Source organism: Takifugu rubripes, chromosome 2, assembly GCF_901000725.2.
Source record: "Takifugu rubripes chromosome 2, fTakRub1.2, whole genome shotgun sequence".
Taxonomy (NCBI): Eukaryota; Metazoa; Chordata; class Actinopteri; order Tetraodontiformes; family Tetraodontidae; genus Takifugu; species Takifugu rubripes.
Window position 1 is genome coordinate 6180670 of NC_042286.1, and position 27016 is coordinate 6207685.

General features: G+C 45.5%; 1 protein-coding gene and 1 long non-coding RNA gene across 5 annotated transcripts; one reads left to right on the forward strand and one right to left on the reverse strand.

Annotated features, from left to right (window-relative positions):
- On the forward strand, positions 1 to 25989 carry fermt2 (FERM domain containing kindlin 2). Of its 4 annotated transcripts, XM_029832112.1 has the most exons (17): positions 1 to 239; positions 1660 to 1817; positions 9263 to 9496; positions 14032 to 14160; positions 16039 to 16071; positions 17518 to 17743; positions 17860 to 17962; positions 18147 to 18254; positions 19590 to 19724; positions 20143 to 20192; positions 20619 to 20743; positions 20834 to 20940; positions 21012 to 21230; positions 23163 to 23183; positions 23889 to 24013; positions 24098 to 24239; positions 24325 to 25989. In XM_029832112.1, the coding sequence occupies exons 2-17, from the start codon at positions 1661 to 1663 to the stop codon at positions 24496 to 24498; spliced, it is 2088 nt and encodes a 695-aa protein (XP_029687972.1). In that variant the 5' UTR covers positions 1 to 239; position 1660; the 3' UTR covers positions 24499 to 25989. The 4 variants fall into 4 exon arrangements, with proteins under 4 accessions (XP_029687972.1, XP_029687978.1, XP_011616942.1 ...); XM_029832118.1 differs by lacking the exon at positions 23163 to 23183 and having other exon boundaries at positions 2 to 239; XM_011618640.2 differs by lacking the exon at positions 16039 to 16071 and having other exon boundaries at positions 2 to 239.
- Positions 25609 to 27008, reverse strand: LOC115248417 (uncharacterized). Its single transcript, XR_003887310.1, has 2 exons — positions 26640 to 27008; positions 25609 to 26503 (listed from the first exon to the last, which is right to left on the reverse strand). It is a non-coding gene; the product is annotated as an uncharacterized lncRNA (long non-coding RNA).
- Between the last annotated feature and the right edge of the window lie 8 nt (positions 27009 to 27016).

Below are 27016 nucleotides of genomic sequence, written 5' to 3' on the forward strand. Positions count from 1 at the left end.
TGGAGCAGTGACGTGATCCGCTGCTGGAAAGAGGGAGGGAGAAAGAGGGACGGCTGGACTCCATTAAACCGGAGCTCACGGGAAAACTGTTGGGATACTGAGCTTCTTCCGTGACTTCTCCGGGGATTACGCTTCTCTTCCGAGCAGAAGACAACTTTCTACATGATTTAGAGGAGGGGGAACTTAGTTTCGTGCCGTGCAGTCGACTCTTTTGGTGTTTTTTCTCCTCTTTTGCGAAGGTGAGTGCTGTGTTCAGAGCTTCGCTCTCCGCCGCCGCTGAAAGTACGAAGAAGGTTCCGCTGTCGTCGTCTTTCCTTCGCTTTTATTTCACTTTTGGGCCCAGGACGGCGGCTTTTCCCCTCCAGTATGTTGGATTATTTTAGACACTTTTGATCTGAACTTGGACCTTTAACCAGCCTCTGAGCGGGCGTCCACGCAGCCGCGGAGCTCTTGTTCGAACTTGCATAATTAGCTAACCAGGCTCGGCTGGCTCGCAGCCTGACCGTTATTTTTAACAGGTGAACCGGCACTTTTGCCCCGAAGAATGCCCCAAATAGACGTGTATTGGCGGCCCTGTGGCCCCTTTCCCCCCACCATGGTTATTGATCTAACGGTTGGTTTGATTGGCAGGCGACTGTCCATCACACAGCTGGCATTAAACCATTGACAGGCTTTAGTTTAACTTTAAACATGAACCTCTGTTTCCATTAGACATGGTGTGCAATAAGTCGATTTATTTCCCTTTTGTTGGCTTTTTATGCTGTGTAATCATCCTGGAAGGTAAACTGCTCACTGGGGAAAACCAGCGTCACGTCACAATGGTGGATTTGATAAGTCATTTCTACAGAACTTCATGCCTGGAGCAAATGAGCAACCTCGAACAATGTAAAACAGTGTATCATTATAAACATTGCTTTTCATCCAAAGTGATTAAGACACTTTGGATTTTATGCTGGAAAATATAGCTACTGCACACGGGTTCTCATGGGTGCACCATTGGATTCCATCCATAATCCATCAGGGTGTTGATTCAGGAAAATGGGAAATGAGGATGAAAGATGACAGAAATGACAGCAGTACCAAGGAAGTGCTGTCTGCGTTTCCCAAGGACAACATATCTCAGGACATTAAGGACACTGTGCAGGATGTTGCTCATCTCAGGCACTTAGGGCCACATCCCGGCTTGCATTGATTTATCCAAATACTGGTGATTATTAGATCAGCTCAATAGCTGTGTTTGTCCTAGTAGATATTAAACCCACACTCTTTAATTTGCAGAGTCCCAGCAGTAATTATGAGCCAATGGCTGCAAGATGTCCATCGAATACTGCAAAACTTTAAAATGTCATGAGAATGAAAACCTAAAGAACATGTCAAGCAGAAGCTGTGTTATCTACAGTGATTTCCTTCAGATAGCAGCACAGATGCAGTCATTCATCTGCTCCAAGTGCTTCAAGAACCCTCCAGATACTTCTAAGTTCATTTCCACTACTTGTGATGTCTCGTGCTCAGAAAAACGAGCCCCAGGTTTTATAAATTCATTTTGAAGCCTTGCATGCATTGGTTTTGCTTTATATCTGTTCGTTTCGGGTGTTTTGCGAGTTCTGTTCCAGTTTACGAGGATCTTATAGATTCTCTGACTCTGTACGTGCTCCGCAGGATGGCCCTGGACGGGATCCGCATGCCCGATGGCTGTTACGCCGATGGGACGTGGGAGCTGAAGATGCACGTCACTGACCTCAACAGGGACGTGTCGCTCAGGGTGACCGGGGAAATCCACGTCGGAGGAGTGATGCTCAAGCTTGTGGAGAAACTTGGTATGCATCGGAAATTGATTGTCAATGCCTTTCAAAGGGCTCGTAACCGCTGTTTAACCCAGCTTTATTCTTTAACGCATGTTCACTTCCCCTTTTTTTGGTTTCCTCCCACTGCCCCTCCTTTGCATAGCTTCCCTCCAACCAAACTATTCTGTACTTTTCTGCGTCTGCGCTTCCACGCTCCTCAACGCTGGCTGCAATTAAGCACAAGAGTCCTTTGTTCCAAACTCTTGAACGCTGCCCACTTTGATGGCAGCTGGAGAAGGTTCAACAGTGGCAACGTTTGGATTGACAGTGCGTTGTGTGTAGATGGCGCTCAAATGCTCGGCATTCCTGCAGCGCTCCAAGGTTTTATTCCCTGCCTGTGGACCTGTTTTTAGCTCTTCTGTCAGGGCTCCACATAATTGAGGTCTTTGTTCCCTGTGGTCTTTCAGCCTGTTTAGCATCTTTCACAGAGCGGCTGCAGTGGCGCTTCTGCGTGTGGAACGACATGAATTTGCCTTATCTGTTGGAAAAGTTGCGCTGGAGCTTCATATTGGAGTTGTGGTTCGCCCCTGCCTTCGCTGCAGCGTCAGGAAGGTCTTTCACAAGTAGCCGTGTCATAAAAGTTGAGCTCTAACACAGCGGACTATTGTTTGTGGTGGAATGTCAGAAAGGTGTTGGAAAAAGAAGCATTCATAAAGTCGTGAGTTGGTTCGAAGGCTCTTCTATAATGATGTCGCGGTTTTGTTGAGGCCTCCTGTTTTCTGGTGGCGTGAGGTCTTTGTGTTTGATTCAGTGGCGGTTAGTTGTGTATCAGAAAATGTGGGTGTTTGGCATCAGATTTTCCTGCAGCTTTATTAATGCTGAGTGTGAAAGCCTGTTGCTGCACTCTCTGGCCCACCACGAGTCAAGAGGTTGTTCTCCGTTGTAATCATTAACCTTTCCACAACACTTGAGCACACACTGTGCTTGACGGCGCACGTCACGGCCCACGGTGGCTTGTTTTGAGCAATGGAAGGAATGTATGAAGTTTCGGAGAAGTTGGATTTCAAGGCATGTTTTCCATTGAATGTTCTTGTTGTCAGAGGACGTCTGAGGTCTCCTGTGAGGTGTTTATGCATCCCACAGCTCCCGCTGTTGACAGCAGAGGCGTCCCCGGCCACCTCGGGCGCTCTCACGCAGCCACAGATAGGTTGGTGGCGCTGTGAGAAGAGGTACGTAGGTTCCAGAGTTTTGGCAGACATCACTCTGACATTGAAAGGACAAATCGCTGTCTTTTCCTACCTCTTTTACTCTGTCACATCAATGCAGAGGTTGGCTTGTTGCTCTGTGTACCGTCTTGATGCGGTTTGTGTCGATCTTTTTACATTTAATGACCGTGGTTCTTGCTTAATAGTATTTGTGTGCGTGTTTCCATATGTAAGCAGCATGCTGCGGTCAGTGATGGCTGGTTCGATGGCTCTCCCACGTGGCTCTCCTATAGTTCACCTCTTCCTGCAGCCTGAAGGTCTGCCATTCTCGCTGCAGCTTCAAATGCTTCTCGATAATGGATGAAATATACGAACGCCAGAGAGGCACTTAGCTATTGATCAACAAATGCACCCATTTTCTCTGCGGGCCTCCAGGAGAGGACTATTTGAGACCATGTGATCACCTACCTCTCCTTTACCCTTTTTATCCTTCATACCAACATCCTTGCTCGTTCCGACTTTGTGGATGTTTTTGAACGTGCTGTCCTCACCAATACTGAAATACAGCCATCTCTTAGACATGATGTTGCATGATGCTCAATCCTCAGCCTTTTTTAAATAAGTTTTTTATAAAAAATTCATTCCGGTCAAGCAGTAGCAGACTCGGCGCTATCATCAGCTACCACTATCTTGTATGGATCTGTAATGCTTGATGTGCTTCCTGGAAGCTCAAACATGTCCCAGCTGCACTATCACCACTATTATTTAAAGTTTCAGTGTTAGTTGACCATGGCCGCCCTCACATTCTTGACACAGGCTGCCACAACGCAATTACACAATCCTGCACTACAGTGGACATTAGTAGTAATATTGACTTCTGTGATCAGGTGAGGAAGTTATTGTTGGTTTGCCTTCGCAGAGAAAAACTGAGCAAGCAGATCACTGAGGATGTTGTTGCTCCCACTCTGAGGTAGCGGTACCCTGTTTCACCTCGAACCAGACGGCTCAGGAAGAGGGGTTGTTCATAGTGGAAAAGGGGCAGGAGGGTGGGTGGGTGGGAGAGAGAGAGAGAATTCTCTTTCTCCACCTCTCCTCCCTCACTCTGACGTTGGATGTGCTGCGAGAATTCCATAAAAGTCTTCGATGAAGCAGGAAATGACTTCCAGGGTTTGGCATGTTGTGCTCTGGTCACTGCCGTCATTGTTGGATTCTCTGTTGCTTCACCCCCCCCCAACCCTCCTCCTGTAGCTTTCTCCATTTTGTCCATATCCAAGTCTTTTAACCTGCCACGCGTTTGCTTTTGGACTCTGTCCATTCAAATGTCTGCTTAACCGAAATAACTAGAAATGATGAAAGTACGTATTGTTCAAAGTGGCGTGCTTTTTGTCCAACAATGATCAGGATGTGGAACGCTAATTAGCGTGGTGTGACTCTCAGTTGTTGATGTGATTGACACACTGACAAGTCTGCCGTTTGGCTGCTGTAGCAGCAGCCGACCACAAAGAATTTTCCCCCCTCTTTTAAATTTCTAAAGACCTACATATTCATGTGGCAGGATCCCAAATTTTCATTAGACGTTTGGTATGAAAAGAAAACGCAGTTAATGGTATCCATGAGTCAGAGCCTTCTTTTTACCTCATGAATACTGTTCTGTACAATTAAGATATACAGTTTCCCCCCCTTTTCTTTAATATCCTGTGAGCAGGTTTGTTTAGCCATGAATGGTGTCTGGTCTAGCAGCACTAGAGGGCTAAGGTTTGTCAGCTGCGTCCCTGCTCCATTAGGAAACAGACGTGATTTAGCACAGGATGCCCAACTTCCTCCTTCCTTTTTTATAATGCGCCCCCTACCCCCTGTGCTGTCCTCACGTTCCCACCTTCCTGGCCTCGCTATGAGGAACGATGGATCTCCTGTCCCCGGCAGGATCGAGAGCTGAGATAGCGTAGCCCTATCTGTCCTGATGACGTCTAAGTTGTGAAGAGCCCACGTTTCTACGTTCTTTATCTCACACCAGGATATTGGAAGATCCACTCGATAGGTGGCTGGAAGCACTTTTCCTCTCCTCACCTCACATTAACGAGCCATCGATTGGGGCTGCACACACGTCGTATAAGTCTTGCTTTATGAAATTTGACATTGTCTGCCTGCCTGTAATCATCCTGCACCCTAATCTCTCTGACAGGAAGCAGTTAGTATAAGTAGTGGTCCTGCCCAGGCCAGAGCCTTCCTGTTTCACTTACAAGATGCTACACTGATTATGCTCTATGCTCACTCCTTTCCACCCGTATTAGCCGTACGAGCCCTTTGGATGAGGAAGTAGGTATTCCTTAAGCAAATTGTCTTTTTAAAGATTTGCAGGCAATTAGAATGACAGTTAATTTGAACAAGCTGAATCTATAGTTGGGACTAGTATTCTGAGCATTACTTTAGCTTTAGATTATTAAAGGGGCAGCCTCATCATTTCAGTAGTTCTACCCGGTGCCTATGCGGCCATAAGCTGGGCAGTAAGTGTACTTCCTGTTGGATCCACAGGGGTATTAGTGGAATGACTTATCGAAGTCCTGGGGGGAAAATCTGGCAGTATATGCACATGACTAGATGGATGGACAGATGAATGTTGCCTATCTGCTCCATTGATCTCAGCAGTTCCTCTGTAATGTGATTATACCACCGGGTCCCTGAACTCCTAATTTCATAAACCCCTATCAGGGTGGAGGGAGAGATCCCCCATTTTGTTCCTGCATGAAAATGGCCTGATATGGTTGCAACCTGTCTCCCGGGTGATGTAGCACACTCTTGGATGTTCTTAAATCACCTGCTACACCTCCAGCTCTGGCGCTGACCACCCTCATGCGGAAAGCTTCACTGTTGGTTTTCAGTCAAGCACAAATCAATTACTGCCATTGATTACTGTCTTTTATAACGTCCCTTGAGGTGTTGTTATCTTGCTACATCACTTCACTTATCTCTATTACCAATGAGGATGTGAAGTTAGTATTTTTTATAATCTACAGTTTAAGAGATTTGGATAATCTTATCACGACGCCACTGCTTGTTATTGAATGATATTTATTCTACATACTTTGCTTAGTGTTGTCTCTAAAGGGTGGTCAGGTCATGTACAACACATTGGTTTGCAGATGATCTGATACACAACAAAGTGGACATTGTGATGTCCTCTTGTTGGCAAAGTGAATTGTTATTTACTGTATGTTTCCCTACAAGACTGGGAAAGTCATAGCTGCCAAGGTTAAGGCGTACCATGGAGCAGAAACAGACATCAAGACTTGTATAACTTTGCAGCATTAAGGAATAAATTGATTTGAAGTGCTGCATTACGTGTTCTTCTGTCCTTAAATGCCTGCTCGCTGAGTGTGGGACTACTGTGTGCTGCATGTTTAATGCCTGTGATAAATTGATTATTGGTTCCAGCTCTGCTAATTTAATTGACAGAACTAAACCCTGATAAATTTGCTCTGCTTGGGTTGTAAATGAAAGAGGAAGGATTTTAATGCTTAAAACCCAAAGAGGGTAGCAGAAATAAGCAAGATCTAGCAGGTCTAGCAGGACACCCGTCTTCATCAAACCTTCAGGTTCATCTGATCTTAATCCTGTCTGGCTCAAAGGACACTGACAATGGACAGAGGGTCAAATATGAAACTTATTTATACTGCTGTGTATGAAAACAGTCATCTGCTCTGCACCGCCGCTCTCATGGCGTCAGCCAGGAGTCACCAAGGAAACGACACGGCCGGCCTCACCCAGCTGTAACGTCTTTATCGGCTGATGGTTGGAAATGACAAAAGCGCCTGAGCTGCTTGGTCGTGGCTATCGCTGATGGCCGACCGCTCAGCCCTGATGGCTCAAACACGTGCAGGGGAGAGATGGAAGACGGACGGTGAAAATGTCCTGACTTTAAACGTGTCTGCTCTTGCATCGTCTTCATCGATCATGCAGGATAGAGCTTGGATGGTAATGGCCTCTGTCACAGGTGCAGGTCCTTTTAAAGCTATACATTTCACGCTTGCAGACAATTATTACATTATAATTGTTATACAATGTCTGATAGCTAGTGTGGAAAAATGAATTGTAGCTGGATGTTTGCTTTGGCCGACTCCGACTTGGATATCAACGTATCCCCTTTTCATGCCCTTTCTCTTCTTCCTTCTTCCTCATCTTCTTCTTTGTTGTCCCAACCCTTCCCCCCCTCACAGACATGCCTCCTCCATAAACATAGCTGTCTCCTAAAGTAAACACTACCGGTGCTGGGAGGGATGGAGACAGGAGTGATGGGAGGAGGAGAGGAGAGCTTATAAGGGGCACTTTGACTTACTGTGCAGCCTCAAAAAAAGAAGTCTGCAGAGATTTTGCCTCCTGTGGAACAGTACAAGTACAATTTCATTGTGCTCATTACCTTGCTGGTTTTTCACGAGTCTGAAGTGGTGCTGAATTTAAATGAACAAGATGGAGGAAAGATCTCGCTGGGACCTGCGCTGGTAATGGAGTTGAATGAAAATAAGCTGGTTTGGTCAAATTTCTGAATTAATTTAGCACACAGCAACTGTCACATTCATCAGAGGACATGGTTCTGCCACATCGCGTCCCTCCCCCTCCCCTTGACTTTCAAACACGCGCATACACGCACGCACACACCAGCCAATCTGTTGAGTAGATGTGGGTCCACATTAATGCACCCAATTACTTAGGGCTCCACTTCTCTGGCCGCTGCATTACGTCAGGCTTGGCAGGCTGTATTTTTAGCACGGACTCGCCATTGGCTCCTTCCCCGCCCTCCTAGTGGATAGAGTTACCACCTTGTTGCTGAAAGGACCCGGTTGATGCCTACTTGAGCTGTCCTGTCCAGCCACAACACGTGGAATCATTGTCCAAGCAGGCATGAAGCAGGAGAAAGGTCCCAGTCGTATGATTCTGGTGTCTGATGACAAGGAAGCAGAGATGTTTACGGTAACGGGGACTGGCTCAGACACATAGTCGTGACTCACCACAGGCATAAGGTAGATGATGACGCGTTTCTATGGAACATGGGTTGTGGTGAATTCCCGAGCCAATATTAATGCAAGCTGCTCTGCATCGCTCCCAGACACCAGAAATTACAAGGTTGTAAGAGGAAAAACTATGAGCACAGTTATGAAAATACCACCAGGTCTTCATTTTTATTTTCTGTCCTTGCTCCCTCATTATTTTAACCTTCTAATAGGTTCACTCCACTTAAGGGTGCAGATCCTCTAGTGTCGGCCTTGAAGCTGGGCTCTGCACAGCTGAAGCATCAGTGCGAAGCGTTGACAGCCAAACCTCGCGCTTACAGGGTCCCAGGCCATAAAAAGCGAGCCTGGGATGTTTTCATTGGAGTACTCCTCCTCCTCCTTCTGGAGAAAAGGTATTAGAATCACCAGTTTGACAGACAGACCGGCGCAAACACAGATGCACTGAAGTGTCAGAGACCAGATTCTGCTGGCATTTTATTCCCTGGTGTCATCCAGATTGCTGTCCTCGCATCACGGCAGCCTCGGTTTCCAGTTACAAGCCCTGATGTTTCATCTCCTGATCCCAATCATTCAACTTCCAATCATGGCACCAGTAGTTAGTTGACAGTGTACCAGTGTGTTCAAGTAAAAAAAACGGGGCCAAGCCAGAAACCACGGGCGTTGTTTTCGAGACGAACAGCTGCTTTGATGAAGGGAAGAATAAGAATGTTGGCGTCTGGAGAGAGGGAGGAGAGACTAGAGGAACATTGATGAGGTGTGTGGGTGGAGGAAAATGCGACAGTGCTTTGGGAAGTGCCTTCCTGCACTTATGCCGGCGTGATTACATCACAATTTAGAAGGTCTGAAAGTATAATGGGCCTAAAGTCTTCCAGCTAGCTGTAAGTATGCTGTGTTCACACACTGTGCTGTATATCGGACACTAAAGAGGTGTCAGGAGGCTCCATCATAATGCTGCCTGCACAGAGACCATGTTGACAAACAGCTGGTTCAGGTTTTGTTACCACACAGAACACTGATATGTCGAGAGCACCCTTCTGTCCCTATTATGCAGAGCCTCAGAGCTGTAGGGGTTTTTCAGTGGCTGGGTCCTCTTCACAGGGCTCACGGTGGGAATAATAAACCTGATACACTTGCACTGTCAAACAAACAAACCAAGTCATTCTCACTTCAGTCTGAGGATGGAGATTAGAGGGTTTAAATGTATCTGTGCCACTCATCACCAGGCGAACTGGATCAAATCTGACGCTGCTTCTCTTCCTGTTTGTAGATGTGAAGAAGGACTGGTCAGACCATGCTTTGTGGTGGGAGAAGAAGAAGACATGGCTGCTGAAAACCCACTGGACACTGGACAAATACGGCATCCAAGCTGATGCCAGGCTCCTTTTCACGCCGCAGCACAAGCTACTGCGCCTGCAACTGCCCAACATGAAGCACATGAAGGTCAAGGTCAACTTTTCAGACCGCGTCTTCAAGGCCGTGTCCGACATCTGCAAGACCTTCAGTAAGTGGAAAGAGTGACTTAGCTACACATAACCAGCTACTGAAGCTTCAGCAGGTTTTGCTGGGAAGTGGAAAATAGTCATAAAATTCAATTTCTAAGTGGTGCATGAAACAGTTGCATAAATTAAAAAAAACAAAAAAATCAGATCCTGTGAACTGCTGCTGTCCACTAACTGTTTTCACTAAACTCGTGTAAACGCAGACTGTCTCCTTCCTCTCCCTTTGCTTTAATACCTGGCTGTTTGTAGTAAACAGTAGCTCTGCATGCACGGAAAAAAATCACATACTTTCAGTCGATTGTTGGTTCTAAAGTGATGCCCTTGTATCCAGGCTCCACTCTGTCTAACAGTAATATTTACTAAACACAAATTATCAATCTGTTACCAGTTTATTGCACACACAGTTACTTAAGTGCCAATTTATGTACATCTAAATAGTCTAGTCTTCCTCACTGCATTGCTTATCTGTCTTCTCCTCTATTAATATCATGTTTACATGCCTAAATTTAACTGTGGTGTAAGTAGTAGCTGGGGAGGTCACGCCCGATCAGCCACCACTGGCACCATCATGTCCCGTCACAGGCATGCCAGGGGTCTCACCTTGGACCCCAGTGACTCCTGAGATGTCAACCTTTCCTTAGTACAGACATAACCCGGTGTATCCGGGTTATTGACAGCCTCTCTATAAGATTATTCCGGTCTGGAGAAAAACGCAATTAATGGTGGTGGAAACAGTGCACGCTTTATTTAATATGCAGCAAAGCTGTTTGGGAGGAGAGAGAGAGAGAGTGAAAAGGACAAAAAGACGTGTTTATCCGTTCTCTCTGCCAGGCAGCGCCAGCAATATATCTGCTTTCTGCTTCACACACACTTGGGACAAATAGCTTTGGGCTGACATTGCTCAGGCTCATGTGCAGTTTAATGACTGGAAGTTTAATGACTTTTTTTTTTGTATTACGGTCCAAAATTTCTGGAAACAGATTAATCAGAATCAACTTGATCAGAGTTGAAACTATAAAGGAATATATTCAAGATATATTTGTTTTCATGAGCACAAATGTTTTATTTTTTTGAGTTTCCTGTAGTTTTTTTCCCTGTGGGGCAGCTTTTAAAGATGAGCAGCAAAGTGAAGCTGGAGACCAGCTGGTCTTTATTCTCCACTGCACAAAGACTGATGGAGATACTGGGACATAGAAACAGATGGACAAATTCAGTGGAAACTCCAGGTCACTGGCCTTTTTTTACATCCTGATTTATTTGAACTATGTTTTTGGTTTTGTTGTGAGTCATTTGGTCAAATAGAGGCTGTTTTCAGTTTCACGTCCTAAAATAAGTTCACTTGAGTAGAATTTGGCATCGCGTCCACACCCTATTTTCTGTCGGCAGAGAAAACATAATGAATGATGCCTTCTTTGGTGATACGTTCAGGTTATTCTTTCATTCTACACGGTGGAGATTAACTTAGAAAGTTAGCCCTCAAGTTTCAGGGGGAAAAACCCATTTTCTCTGCTTTAATACTTCCAAATCATGGCAGCTGTGTCCTGACACAGACGCGGTGAGTCAGCCAACTCGGATGGACTCAGCATTGTCCTTGATGGAAATCACTCAGTTCTACTTCTGTTATGACCCGAGCCCGTTTGGCAGCCCCTGCATCCCCTGCTTCACCGCCCGATTAAAAAGCGAAAGCATTCCATTCATAGTCACAGAATATTATCAGCAAATCTAAGAGTTCTTAGAGAATCTATCAAAGGTCTCATCTGACCACAGTGCATTGAATCAGCAAATATATTCGCTTCTGTCATTTAGCTGTGTAAATAAGCTAGGGTTGACATCAGTCAGGCTTAATTCTTAACCAGTACATGGATATGTCATTCTTGATCTGTCAAGAAGATATTTTAGTGTTCTAGGACACCAAGTAGGCTCAGGTGGTGCCAAAATAAGACTTCTGGTCCAGTAAAGAGCTTCTTTAGGGTAACAGGAGTCAGTTTACTTCATTTAACTCTTTGTGTGTGTGGGGGGGGGATTGAGACCCAGATGCCAGCAGCACTGTAATTTGTGTGCCGTCTGCTTTGAATCTTACAAAGACTGGACAGATATTGAATTAGGCAGGAAAAGGATGTTGCAAATGTCAGAGCACTGGAGGATTTGAGAGAGCTTTTTAATATGCTAAAGTGCTTAAAGAAGTTTGGAAATTTTTGGTTCTGAATCTTGAAGACTTGGAAAAGCACAATATACTACGAAACCACCAGAATCCTGAAATAATACCCTGCTGGAAATGTTTGGCCATACGACCCAGATGTGTGTGTCACATGCTGTGTGTTGCTTCATGGTTGTGGTTCGGAAGTTTGAACATTAACTTTTGGCGAGCTCAATTGGTCCGAGTGTTTGGTCACTGTTGTCAAAACACAGAAAGAGTGCTTTGGCCTCACCCGGCCCAAATTTAAAGTACAGTATTATCCTTCGTAAATGGGACTTTGGCATTCCTCCTCATGTCTGTTATAAAGACGGACAAAGAGCAGAAACAGAAGTGTTGTGCTTCAACACTAGAGCCCTCTCTCATTACTGTTCGTCCACCTGTGAGTCTCAAACATTCTTTAGTCTGGAATAAACCTTCTGATTTATTTTCTCATCTGTATCGATTAGTCATCCTTCCAGAGAGCTGAGGACGGCCTCTCAACGCTGAAGCTTGCAGGAGGAAAACGGGAGCCGTTTAATTTTTCTCATCCATGTAGGGTCTTAAACTGTTTGTAAGGAAAACTTCGGGCTGTAAAATTAGACTCTGACGGTGTTTGTGATTCTTCTAAGGCTGACCTTACTCACTTGGAGTGAATCATACGTTCCGAGGAGTGGATTTTGTGAGGCCTGCAGGCTCTCGGTTAACCCATCTCAGATGGCTCTGGGCCCCTGTTACTGCCACATCTGCAAGATGGAAGTTTTGGGGCTTATTGTTTAGCGTGTCCTTTCTGCTTGCTGATGGAAATGAACCGGGGTTTTGTCAACATTCTAACCCACCACAAATATCTGCAAGTATATATTTATGCCATGCTCACATTATCTTCATAAATCACCAAAACAAATTACCTATAATGTTTGGCTGGGTGAAGGATATGAATGGAACATTTATTTATTTTCTTCTCTATGGCCTCTGTAGTGATTACCTTGCCAATAAACATAAAAATCAAGTTTAGCTGACCACGATTTCCACTCTGCTGCCCTAATACTTTGAATAAATGAAATTTAGAATGAATCTAACAAATAAAACTGAGACGTTTTTTGCTACAAGAGCAAAAAACTGGTCCTAAAAGTGTCACACAGTTATTTTCCACCTTGGATATGAATCAATTCCTCAGTAACAATGAGATCATGAGTATTAATATGAGTGACACTACACCACATGCCTCTACAATGCCTCACTAAAAGGAATCTGTCCCTCGTACGCACAGTCGGATACGCACGCTTATTCGGCCTCCCTCACTGGGACTGGAGCTCAGCAGCATGTCTGCAGCCCGCATGTCTGTATAAGGGCACAGGGATCACGCTCCACTGCTGCAGCAGAGCCGCAGCGCGAGAGAAAGGAGGTAAAGAGACATGGTGCACTCCCATCTGGTAGTTCTTAAAACTCCTGGAATGCTTTTGCTTTAGTTACACAAACCAAACAAGACTTCCTTCCAAGAGGTTCTCTGTCTCCCCATCTGCTTTCTTCAGCAACCAACGCAACCTCATGAGTCAGTCTTTCACACATTTGTAATACTTATTAACAAAAACAAAGGCTTCTTTCTTTCAGCAGATATAAGAAAAGGGCTCCTTCGCAGCAGTCCCACATAACTGAAATGATCCAATACCAGCTCACTTTTGCTTGTATTCAGTTTTGAGGTGTCCTCTCCATTTGAGGTCCAGATGGGCTTGCTTATAGAAGAGCAGCATTTCTTGTGGGTCTGACACATCGAGGCTGTCCAAATAATAGATTAGAAAATTTCCATCTTTAAACATCATTGCAGCACTGGTTGATGGTTCCTTGGCCCACAGCCTGAAACCCAGAAGAGCTATTGCTCTGTTTTAGTCGTTATATCCACCATGGTGTCAGGGTGAGCTCCACACAGCAGCAGCACAATGTCCTCTCAATGTGCGCTATACAAGGAAATACTGTTTTGTGGAATATCTATTACCTGTTAGCAGCTGATTGCTGTCTAACGTGTGTGACTACTGGAGTTGAGTACATACGAGACAGACGTCTCTGGGCTGTCTCAGTTTGGGATTACAGTTAAAGTAAGATTTGTCGGGTCCATGAGAAAGGGGATTTGCAATTTTCCACCCCTCATGTGCACAGCTGTCTAGAGTTTTTACCCATCTACTCCATTTTTCTTCTTCACTGCCCTGCTTTAATTACATTTGCCTGACTAGTCTGCTGTGTCTGCACGCCTCATGACAGGGTCTGTTTTAATTTGCAGCTTGTTCTTCTGGCAAATGATGTTATTCTGCTGAGGTACAGCAGGATTACGTGATATCAGATGAAATTGATCACTCTCTCTTCTTCCAGATATCCGCCACCCAGAGGAATTATCTCTACTGCGTAAACCTCGTGATCCCAAGAAGAAGAAGAAAAAGTTGGAGGAGGTGGAGGAGGACGATCTGGAGCTGGAGGGTCCTCTGTTAACCCCTGGTTCAGGTGAGTTGTTTTCTTGTAACTCATGGGGAGCAAAAGCAAAAATATAAGGCTTCCACCTGTAAATCTCATGCAAAAATAGCATCTACACAAGAGTTTAGGTTCAAAATCTAATTTTTGGGCAGTGGGATTTAGTTTTTGGGCTCATTGAAGGCGGGACAGCCATCTTATAGCAATTCTGTGTGTGGTTTGTGTTTTCTTCTCTTTTTACTCTTGGTAGCCCTCTGAGTGTGACTGAGGGCTGTGTGTGCCCTGCAATGGACTGGCAACCTGTCCAAGAGGTGTGTGCTTGTATCTTGCTCAGTCACTACTGGGATAGGTTCCAGCAGCCCCCACCACCCTGGATGGGAATAAGTGGCCGTTAAGAGACGATGGACAGATGTGCAGACATAGCAGGTTGCACTAAGTAATGTGAGAATGTTTCTTTTGTGTGTGACTGCGTCTTTGGTTTGAACCACTGAAACACCTGGTTGTTGTGTGTGTTTAAGGTCTGTATGAAATCTACAACCCTGGCTTCCTACTCCTTGGCAGGGTTAGGGTGTAAAGAATGGCTGAGATTCCACACATAGTTGGTCCCATTGCCATTTTAAAACCCAAACCAGGCAACACAAATACAGATATAGAACCCTCCGCCCTCTTCACGCCAATAACGGAGGGCGCAGCAGAACAGGCAGCACTGCTGTCACAGAGTTGCCATTTAACAAAGTTGCTAATGCTATAAGACAGGTTGAATAGGACTATTTGTGTAGTTAGAGTCTCTTGTCCTGTCCTCTGGTATGTCTTCTGGCTCTTTTCACTGAGCTCAGCGTGCACTCTCGTGTTAGTGGGGAAAAGGCCTGAACAGAGTTGGTTCAAGCGAAGAATTCTCACAGTTAGAAATAAAGTGCAGTACATTCTGCTACCACACACTGGGTAATTAGGAATGTCAAATTGGGAACTTTATATCAAGTTGGAAACTTCGTATTAATGCAGGAAGATGGTGCGATGAAGCGTGGTTTTGACAGGAACGTCCAGAACCCTGGACTGCCACCGCTCTTCCTGCACGAGTGCATCTTGTCTCAAAAAACCACTTTATATATCCTTCCTGTCAGGTCACATGCTACAGTGGAGTTCATGACCAAGTTGGAAAGATGTTATTTGGTACCTCGTGGAGAAGGGCTGACCTGTGTGCTCAGGTCTGCTGATGGGAATCACAAGATTTTGCAAATTGGCCAATCCACAGATGAAGTAAAGGACATCATTGGACATCACGGATTCTTTCAGAATCAATAGCGAGTTGCTTCAATACAGCATGTTCGTATCAACATCCCAGCCTCAAGTGTCGCAACCTATAAGTGTCTATATTATAGGAGTTAGTTGTTTACTATAACCTGCAGAGTTGTTAATGATGTCTCCATAAGAGCTATTTATACTTTGTTCTCATGCTTCCTGTCATGACCTGGGATGCGGTCCAAATTTCCAGTCCTTCCAGTCCCCTCAGACTTGTCACAGCCTGATGTGTCTGGTGTATCTGCTGATGTTTCCCATCTCTGTGTGGAATGGCAGTGTTTTATAGTTGTAAACTGAAGGATGGGTCACACCGACCAATGTGTGCCTGTTTTCAGTCATTCCGGGTTGAATGCGGAGGGCAGGTGGAAATGACCGAGTCCGGAGTGACTCTCCTCTGAAAAAGACCAAAATGAGTCATGACCTACGTTGAGTTGTTGGGAATCCCCCTGGAAGGGCTGTAGCTTTTCCCTGTTCTGTACTTCTTTACCTTTCCTACTGTCCTAACAGTACTTTCCTCATCTGTCCTATTAAATCCATCCATTTCCTGTTTGTACCTGTCCCTCCACACCTGTCCTCTCCTCCTTTCCCTCACCCTTTCTTTTTCCATCCTAGCCTCTGAGGTTATATACATCGGACCTGTCAAAGGTAAGCTCTGCTCCTTTTCTGTCCTGCACTCTGTAGCACTGCTTCCCCGCCCTCACTGTTCTCTCATAACCCTTAAACTCAGCAGCCAAATCACCTGACTGTCCATCCAGAGGAAGTCAGCTGATTCTTGTGGTCACATGATAGTTATGCCTCCTCATGGAATGCACATTGAAGCTCACTTTGGAACTTTTGCAGTCCTGCTCACTGTCTGCAGCGCTAATCACGTGTTTTTATTTAAGTATTTAATCTCTGCATGCAGAAGGTCACAGAGTAGAAAGAGTTCCTCCCCATTTGTCATCAAAATCATAAACCCAGCAAATGGCTCAGTAGAAAATATTAGCTACAAGAGACGGGATCATTTATTAAAAGTCCTTTTCTGGTTTGCTCCGCGTGTTCACAGCCCTTGGTGGTCTAGAGCCTCCATCTAAGCCCTCCGTGAATCCTCGGTGTGGGAGCATTAGGGAGTCAAATCATGCTAACATTCTTTGTTCCTTTTGCTTGTGTTGGAGAGTCTGTAAACAGGATGGGGGGGGGGAGTTTTGTTTTTAATGGGCTGCCAACTTCCACTTTATACATCTCTCTGGATATTTGGGATTCTTCAAGAGACCCTATGGGAGTTGGGAGCGCTCTCCCCGACCCGATGAACTCGTCATTAGTGAAAAAACCTTGAAAGAACCATTGAATAGCACCCTCCCCCACAAGGGATGGGTGGTCACAGCCTGCACCCTGTTCTCATGACCTCCACTTGCAATCACAAGTACACACGTGCACACTCACAAATAAGACCCAGCCCACCTCCTGATTTTAGAAGGGATTTAGAGGTTTAGCTAGTGTTGCTTCTTGACCTAGGGCCTACAGATGAGAGAGGGAAAGAAGGGAGGGGGGTATAGGACCAAAAATACTCCACAAGGCCAGCCAACAGGAAATGCAAAGAGCTTCACTCCAGTGGTGTTTGAGTCCAGCCCAACCCCTAAACAGCCATTGCTTTTAGTTCGATTATTTTCTCCCACTTTGCATTATTATTATTTTTAACATCCATGTATCTGTGTGCTTCCCCCTCTCCTCTGTGGCCACTTGTTGAAATGTGTGCTGTGTGCAGAGAGCGTGTTCTTTTGGAATTTGGGACTGATTACCATCTTCCTCTGCAGCATTTGCATGCTGATCCATGTCCCTCTGTCAGCAGGAGGACATTGTTTAAACGCTTATCTGCAAAGTGTGCGCTTGTAGTCGCGTGATGTTGCATACTTGCTGGCTAGACCGCAGGTGTGTCCAGCCACTGCTCTTTGATATGTGTTCATCCAGTTTTCCACAATGCTGCAGTATTTGTTAACGTTCACTAGTTTAGTTGAAGCATTTACCACTTGGTGTCATTGTAACAATTCCAATTTTGATCTTTTTTTTAAAGTGGTTATTGCACAGGAGGAACTAATTCTGTTTTGTTTTTAGGGAGCATCTACTCCAGTCCTGGCCTGTACAGTAAGACTATGACCCCCACTTATGACTCCAGAGATGGCAGCCCACTGTCCCCCACCACGGCTTGGTTTGGGGATAGCCCACTCTCCGAGGGCAATCCCAGCATCCTCGCTGTCAGCCAGCCGATTTCCTCACCAGATATCCTGGTCAAACTGTACAAACCCCAGTCCCTTCTGGATAAGGCCAAAATCAACCAGGGGTGAGATGAGTTTTGCTTAGTAAACATGTGGTTTGGTGAGCTAGACAGAAGAGCCGTGGCCAGTTAACGGATGTAGAGTTATTCTTTTTAATGAGACACGTATTTATGATTCACAGGTGGTTGGACTCCTCCAGGTCTCTGATGGAGCAGGACGTTAAAGAGAACGAGGTGCTGCTGCTGAGGTTCAAATATCACAGCTTCTTTGACCTCAACCCCAAGGTATGTCTAAATAACCCACTATAATTTAATCCTAATGCATGTTTATGGGATATTTATCAAGCCAGGTAGAATGTCAGGAAAGTCCTTCTAAGCAGCGGTGCACCCAAATTCAGAGAATGCTAATCTGTGTTTATTCAGTATTTGTTTGGATGTGTGTTAACATCTGTGACAAATCCATTCGCAGTATGATGCCATCCGAGTGAACCAGCTGTATGAACAGGCCAAGTGGGCCATCCTGCTGGAGGAAATTGAGTGCACGGAGGAGGAAATGATGATGTTTGCTGCCCTGCAGGTACAGAGAGTGCTTGTGGATGTGCATGTGTGCCAGTGCTCTGAATGTTTAGTCTGCGTTTATGCGGGTCCAAATTTGAAGCCCACCATCTGCTTTCCTGGCCACTGGGCACATCACCTTTTTATCCACTGCTTGATAAACCAGACAGGATCCTTCAGAACAGGAAAATGTCAGAACAATAAAAATCCAAAATGTTGTGCAGCTGCTGAGCTGAGCTGACCTGGACTGAACTTTAAAGTTATTGGCAGCACCAGATGCAACATGTTTGTCTTCACAGACAAGACGGGAATGCAGTCGTACAGATGTGAGCCCCTTTAAACTCCTCAGGTAGCCCCCTGCAGCATGTGGGTGGTACCCCTTCTATTTCTAACTCTCTTAAACTGCGAGTGCAGAGACCTGAGGACGCCGCGCTGTCCTCACCCCCAGTGGTAATTATAGAGCATCTTGGGCCATGGCACCCAGTGACATACCCAGACCACCCACCCAAAGCATGACACCGTCAAATAAACCAACCCAAATAGTCTTTAAACCATCATGGATACAGCAACTGCGAGGCAGGCTGCAAGTTCAAATCCCACCAAACTGGTTTGTAACGCCGCATGAGATGAGGGAGATCCTAATCTCGTCTGAGTGTTCGGTCTGGCAGCTCCCCTGTCACCATCTATCTGTTAGCGCTTTGCTACTCACTCACGTGTTCCACTTCAGTTTGACCTCAGGGGTGTTTGGCTGATGGCGGTGGATACACAACTTCTAAATAAAGCGCCCCGATTGTGTGCCCTCAGTATGTTGGTCATTGGCTGTACTGTAGAAATTAAGGTAAAGAGGAGTCAAGACAGGTGACCGATCTGGGGCAGAATGGTGGTGGAGGTCTGGACCTCTGCAGATAAACATGCCCACATGTCGACATGCACAGGAGACGCAGCACTACAGCAGTGAGTTATGTCGTTTTCAAAGGCCTGTCGCACTGGAATGGAGCCCTTTGTCCCACATTCTGTAACCTTATCGGTCTAAAGCTCTGCATGTCTCTCCCTTCCTCATACACTATAAATCTCTCACTGTCTCAACAGCTGTTCATTCATATTGGTGGTGGGGCGGTTACACATTATAAATGCTGTACATCAACATGTGTTATTCTGCATATGTGACTCAAATTATGAGGAAAACAATCACATGTTCACTAATTTAGGCATTGATTGAGGTAAATCAGTGTTGTAAAGGATGCCAAGTCTTACTTGAAGGGGTTTTTAATGGGTTGTACCAAAGTTGTACAAACCACCGACACGCAGATTTAAATGCAAAAACACCCTAACGGTCGCTTTGTCGTCTTCTCCTCAGTATCACATCAACAAACTGTCGATCATGTCATCAGACAACCACATGAATAACAGTGAGAAAGAGGTGGACGAGGTGGACGCAGCCCTCTCAGACCTGGAGATTACTCTGGAGGGAGGGAAAACCTCCAACACTCTGGTACCATTGCACCTTTGATAGCAGTCATCATGTGTTTGTGTTGTCTCAGCAGTCACGGGTTAGCGTTGGGCTCGGCCCTTTCTTTCTCTGCCCTGTGGTGAGGTTTGCTGTCATCTGTGATAATTAAATGGTAGCGGAAACCCCAGAGAGAGCCTGTGCACTGATCCAGTGCAGGGGAAGTTAATTAATATCCACAATAGTGCAAGGTTTCCCACAGACAAAAAAGCTCTTGAACACACCCAACAGACAACATAGAAAGTCCTGCCTTTTATGCCATTATTATTATCGTTATTAGCATTATTAAAGGGAAATGTGCAGAAACTGAACCACAATTAGTTTGCTCTGATATTTTCATCTTCTTTTTACATATAAACATTCCAGGTTTGCACTAATGACATTGTGTGTCTCTTCCCCTCAGGGTGACATCACATCTATTCCTGAGCTAGCAGACTATGTCAAAGTCTTCAAGTAAGTTCCTCTCTAGCAGCCTCAGCTCCGAGTGCGTGCAAAGGCAACCTTTATTTTCTGTGTATCCAGAACTATCAATAACAGCAACTACAAATAAAAGAAATCTGGTAGAAGCACAGCGCTGTTGTCTGGTTTAAATCAGTGGAATGGGCTCCATTGTTGCCAGAGGACGCTTACAGGCTGCGCTTCCAGTTGAGACCAAAAGTGATTACAATCGGACGATGCATATTTTTAAACCGATATCATTTTTGGCTTCAAGCCCTTGCTGACAGGCACACGGGCCCCGAGGTAGTTGTCTCATGAAGTCAATACATTATGGAGGGGTGGGGGGGGGGTGTCTTTGAGGGTCTTTTCTTTCTTACTGTGCTCTGATCTTTTCTCGCCCATGTGTGAGTTAACATCATCTTTTCTGATATTGTCTCACAGACCCAAGAAACTGACGTTGAAGGGCTATAAGCAGTACTGGTGCACGTTCAAGGATATCACAATTTCCTGTTATAAGAGTAAAGAGGAGGCTCATGGGACACCAGCCCACCAAATGAATCTCAGAGGTGCAGCCACGCAGAATATGTGCTTTATCTGTTGTAACCGGGTCACATCTAGTGGTATCGGTCTGACCTTTGACCCTCTCTTGGGTGCAGGTTGTGAGGTAACTCCAGATGTTAACATCTCAGGTCAGAAATTTAACATCAAGTTGCTAATCCCTGTGGCAGATGGCATGAATGAGATCTGGCTTCGCTGCGACACGGTAGGACTTGACTTTTAACCACCACGCGCCGTCCATTGAAGTCTTTGTGACTTATTCCAAATGCCCTGCAGGAAAAGCAGTATGCTCAGTGGATGGCTGCCTGCCGCTTGGCTTCCAAAGGCAAGACCATGGCAGACAGCTCGTACAACCTCGAGGTCCAGAACATTCTGTCTTTCCTGAAGATGCAGCACATGAATCCCGACCCTCAGTTCATCGAGGCAATCAGCACAGACATCAACCCCGAGTGTCTGGTGTCTCCTCGCTATCTAAAGAAATACAGGAACAAGCAGGTAAGCCAAGGAGACCGCAGTCCTTCGTGTAGCTATAAGCTGTCACCACAGCAGTTTGCAGGGTCCAATATAAGAAGGCAGAACACACACTTGAACTACACACTCTGGTGTGTTTTTGTGTTGTTTGATGTGTTTGTTGTGGGGTCAGAGCAGCATCTGATGCTTCCCAGATGAGTGCCTCCTGGCATCAGCCTTGTCTTGCATTGGAATGTATCCTTCCTACTCTCCCTTTAGACTTCCTATTCCCTTTTTTCCACCGCTCTCCTCTTACTGTACCAGGAGAACAGGGTAAGGGAAGTCACAATCCCCTCAGCATTACTACAGTAGAGTCGGTGACGTCAGACTGTAACAGATACTTTCTGCGACCTCTTGCCTTTGTTCACACACACAAAAGGGGGTTGTCTGTGAACACATGCTTGCTGCAGCAAGGAATCAACTCGTTATTGGCCAACCTCTTAAACAAATATAAGATTTAAACACAGAGAATTAACATGTAATCATCAGCACAGTCTACAGTTTACCCAGCACATTTGCATGTTAGCAACAGGCTGCTGTGTGTGCAGTGGAGCAGCTGAGCACACGGCTGTCACGGCTGTGTTAGCCAGGGACGATTGTTGGGGGGTGGGTGGGGGTTAGCCTCCATGTAGCTCCATTAGCTTGCTCGCACAATCTGGTTTTGTTTAGGTGGAAAGTTGCTAGGGGGTTAGAAATGTCGGGAAGGTGTTGGTACAGTAAGTGATTATTCAGAAAGGGTCTGGACCATATCCTCAAAGAGTCTGGGACTCTGGAGAATCATATTCAGGTGTTTACACGAGTACAAACCACCCTTCTTGTCTTTGATGTGCCTTTAACACAGGAAATACAACTGGAAATGGTTCTACTGGGCACTGAATTACGCATTTATGTGGGACTCCTGTCACCAATTTGTACTCAGGACATCACTGGAGTTAAAACCTTAAATTACTGACCTCTTTTTTTAATTTTGTTTTTTTGACAAAGGAAATGGGTCAGCGTCTGTGCTGTGGTTGTATCACACATGGCTCCAGCCTGACTCACAGAACAAACCTGATAGTGGCTCCTCAGCATGTAACAGTAGTGGGTTTATGCACAGAATGTATGCGCCCGCCAACTCACGCATGTGTAGCCACGGTGGGCGTGGGCCATCAGGAAATGAGCCGTGCTAGGGAGTGCTGCGCGGGAAAAGTGTCTGGGAAAAGCCAGTAGTCAGCTGTGACCCCTCCCTACTCCCCATAAAGAGGACATCCTGTTGTAAGATTAGCATGAGAAGACTTCACCCTGTGGATCATGTCTGGAGTCTAGTAATGTCTGGAGATTTCTGTATGACAAAAGAAAAATGATCAGGAGGGAGGAGGGACCTAAAGCACAATAGAATTGATCTTGTTGCATTAAACTCTTTGACAACCTGTGGGCAGCCGCCATGTGGCGTCTGGGTCAGAGTTTTGATTCAATCCTGTGGTAAGACGTCAAATTTAAGCACAAAAGGTTGTTTAATTTAAAACCAACTGTGTTTTAGGTTGAAGGGGATAGTGGAGTGTATGAGAAAAAGCCTGAGTCTGGGATTTAAACTGGACCATTTTACTGTAATTTCACTGAGTCACCCTTTTAGATGGGCGCGATAAGGCTGATAGCGGCGCATACCGCCGCCCCGTGGTTAGATTGGGAATTACAATGAATAGGTGCGATGCTTTTTAATTTTTATATATATATATATATATATGACTATATAGGTGTAAAATCAGCTTATGTAAACATTACTTGATTTTGTCTCCTAGACCCCACAGACTTTCTTCCTCACTATTTATTCCAGTAATGGCCTACCTCCCTAAAAATTGAATGTACTTGCTTATTTTCTATCTTTTTATGCATCACCTTCATTTTTCTATATCCCTCCCTCCCACCTCCCATCTTCAGCCAGGCTATATCAGGGACCTGGTAAGTTCAGTCTCTACGGGGTGCATTCTTGCCTTCGATGGGTGTATGTGCATGACTAAATCATCTCTAAACACGCTGGTGTCTGTTTTGGCCTTCTAACCATCATTAGTGCAGCTCTAATATTATAGCGACAGATGGTTGTAGAGTAGAAGCTTGTTAGCAGTTTTTTTGTTGTTAGAAGTAAAAGCTGCTGTTATTGAGGTGAAACGTTTGCTTATTAGCTCTAGTAGTAATACAATGCAGAATTAATTGTGCACGGATTAGCACATGTTATCCTAATACTAATAAAGTTATTCAGTGGGGAAAGATGTTTGTTTGGGAATGTTTTGCTTTTCTTTTATGTGAAAATTCAACTTGGGGCTGCTGAGTTATTTCTGGTTTGTGGTTAAATGGTCAACTGAGGAATCGACGTCTATAGTTTATTGTAGTGGCTTCTAACGCAGCTCATCTGGGAGGGTTGGGATGTGGCGTCGTTGCTAATCGCCCAGTTTGGTTTGCATCTTGGATCATGAAGGTGAACCCAGAGGTGACGTACTGGTTCTGTAGAGCCCATTCATTCACAAAGGTGAAGAGGATTTTATGGAACCTCTTGGATGACGTGTGCATCTACTGGTGGATGTGTGGTGGTGGGACTTGCACTGGGAATAGAGCTCGTGACCATCCCAGGAGACGAGTGTACTGACAGGTCGGTGGTGTGTTGCTCAGATTTCAGCCCGGATCCTTGAAGCCCACCAGAACGTGGCCCAGATGAGTCTCATCGAAGCAAAGATGCGCTTCATCCAGGCCTGGCAGTCTCTGCCCGAGTTTGGAATCACTCATTTTCTTGCCAAGTAAGTGAGGAGAGGAGGACATGTCGGTCACCTCGATCCTGGCTCATCTTCATCACCGATAACGCGTCCTCCTCTTCCCCACAGGTTCCAGGGTGGGAAGCGCGAGGAGCTGATCGGCATCACCTACAACCGTTTGATCAGGATGGATGCCGGCACTGGAGATGCTATCAAAACCTGGCGCTTCAGCAACATGAAGCAGTGGAACGTCAACTGGGAGATCAAGATGGTAGAGATCTAACTCAGGAGAATCACAGCCCCATCACGTGTTGGTCGTTGTAGCTGAAGAACGGTGTCATTCCTGTCGTTGTCAGGTGACGGTGGAGTTTGCAGACGAGCCCAGTCTGTCTTTCATTTGTGCGGAGGTGGACTGCAAGGTGGTGCACGAGTTCATCGGCGGCTACATCTTCCTGTCCACCCGTGCCAAGGACCAGAACGAGTCTCTAGATGAGGAGATGTTCTATAAGCTGACCAGCGGCTGGGTCTGAGCCGGCCTGGACCGTCAGGAGGGGGAGGCGTTAGTGTGAGGTGGTCGGTGGAACCACAGTGGATAGAATTTATTTTATCCCTTCTTTTTATTGTTGGAGCTGAGCTGAAGACTCCAGAGCAGCACCGTTATCGCCATAGGTGACATTATTTTAATGTTTTCTTCCATGAATGCAAAAAGGTCATTTGTTACAGCACTAATATCACGGTGACTTCAGTCCAGATGGAACTTTGGACCCACTGTGGTTACACAAACCTGACCCAGGAAGTTTGTCTGACGTCCTGCCTCTTGTCCTCCTGCGCCGATCCCATCAACTTACGTCCATGACGAGCCTTTTTAACCAATCAGACGCTCAATCGTTTAATCCCAAAGATCGCGGTTTCTCCCCTTCTACACTCTGTCCTGCTTTTTTCCGTCTTCAGTAACAACACTGAAGGCGTTGGAAGTTTATGAATAAGCTGTCGATGAATTCTTCTGTTGATGTAAGCGAGCACGTCCCGGGTCTGACAGTTACGACACAGAAGAGCGCTAACCGTTAGCACGTGTGCAGACGCTACAGCTGAGTGCACGAGGACGGCGTCCCGTGGATTAGATCGTTTCAGATGCAGCTGCATATCAACAGCGCCATATAAAGTGAATTTTCCGACATCATGCACGTGCACTACACTATAGGACAGCTCGCTTCTCTCGCGTCCCATCATCCGTCTGTCTCACCATTATAGTATTGTTCTAATTTCCATTACTCACCAGCAACAAAGGTCATGTTTGAAGAATATGCAAGTTCTCTCTTCTATCCTCTGTATGAAGTTTCAGTAAATGAAGTATTATTATTATTTTTGTTTGTAACTAATGTAAAAACACATTTTATAGAATTGTACAGGATTTTTTTGTGTGGGGGAGCCAACTGTCGACATGTTTAGTATTCTAAAATGTGTTTATGTTGTGGTCTTACTGAGTTTTCAGATGAAGATATCTATGAATATATATATGAAGATAACACTAGTCTCAAACTCCAGGTTTGACTATGATATTTGTTGTTGACACATTCTATTTTATTTTTAATACAGATATGTATGCTTGCTCTGTGTGCCCATTTTGCATTTCTGCTTGGTTTTTTTTTTTTTTTTATTTCTTCTTCTATCACTCGTTGATCACATTGTCAATCATGTCCTCAATTTGTTTTAAGCTTATACTTTAGACTGACCACAGTAATTATTGAGATAAATCTAAGCTTACTGGTCCAGATCTGTCAATGATAAGAGAGTGGCATTTAACCGTGTCCATATGAAGGAGAGACCCTGGAGTTTGAGACAAATCAGCTAAAGTCAACAGACATGAGGGGGGCGAGGGGAGCTTAAGTAGTCAGTTTTTAATTTCTCAGATGTTATTTGTCTCCAGTGTCAGAAGCAGCAGTGCATGTCCTGCTGCTCCGTTTGACTGTAAAAAATGCATTTATTTTAAAAAAAATAAAGTAATTTTTATTTAAAAATCATTTCTTTTGTCTATGTATAATGTTTGATACCATAGTCTTAATATTCCAAATAAACTTGTGAAAAGTGACGCGTTTCCACAAGGTGCACTGTGGCCTCTGGCCACTAGAGGGCAGTGAGCGACCGTCACTGCTCTCCCTTGCAGGCTCATGGGGGGAGTTCTGCGGCGGTTCCTCCTTAATCTGACAAGTTTACCTGGAATCCCAGAGGAACCCGAACAGAAACTGAGAGATGATATGAGTGAGAGCCTGCAGGCAGTCTGTCCACACGCGCGCCGGCACATGTCTATCTGTCACCAGCTGGGATGTGAAGGTGTTGGTGGTGGCGATAATGGAAGAGTTGCTTAGAGCATCTGATGCCCACTGAAGTGTCACACCAACAAAGCCCACATCTAGCTGTAGATAAGGATTTAAACTGATCGATACATTTCCAGTATTTGATATCACTCCTATACTGAAATGTCCTTCCAACACCTGGATTGCCTTCTTTTCCTGGACTCGGCATCAGAGCAGGAGGCTGCAAGAACATCGTGAAAAGAAAAGTCATAATCTGAGAGTGGGGGGCGGGGGGCTTCTGACAACAGCATCTTCAGAGAAATCCTCACAAGTGCAGAGCGTGACTGCAGAAGTAGGACATGTGTGTGAAAGCATACCTTCAGGAAGGCTCCTCCGTCTTCCTTGTACGGGGCCCAAACTCATGAGGGACCGAGCCCATTGTCTTCTGCGTATGTGGGAAAACTCAGAGATGGCTCCTCCCAGTCGTGGAATTCTTCAGACCCCATGAGAGGATGGGGGGAAGGGGTTAGAGAAGCCTTGATGTGACAGGGAAGAAATCACCAGAGGAAGCTCCAGGATGACATTTACAGATCGAGCCATGTGAAAACAATTAGAACGCAGGAAGTCTAAACATGAAAGCAGCTCTTGTCGCCGTGTAGCCCCCCCGGCTCAGATTCAGAGGTGGGCTTAAGTCCCGGTTGACGTCAGCCCTCTCAAGGAAAGTCGAACTCTTACTTGCTGCAGACGTCAGCCA

What these genes read in the sequence shown, in the direction of transcription:
- fermt2 (XM_029832112.1), top strand. Translation starts at nt 1,661, where the DNA reads ATGGCCCTGGACGGGATCCGCATGCCCGATGGCTGTTACGCCGATGGG. An exon ending in AGAAATACAGGAACAAGCAG is followed by an intron (nt 21,231 to 23,162) that starts GTAAGCCAAGGA and finishes TCCCATCTTCAG; the next exon opens with CCAGGCTATATCAGGGACCT. An exon ending in TCAACTGGGAGATCAAGATG is followed by an intron (nt 24,240 to 24,324) that starts GTAGAGATCTAA and finishes TGTCGTTGTCAG; the next exon opens with GTGACGGTGGAGTTTGCAGA.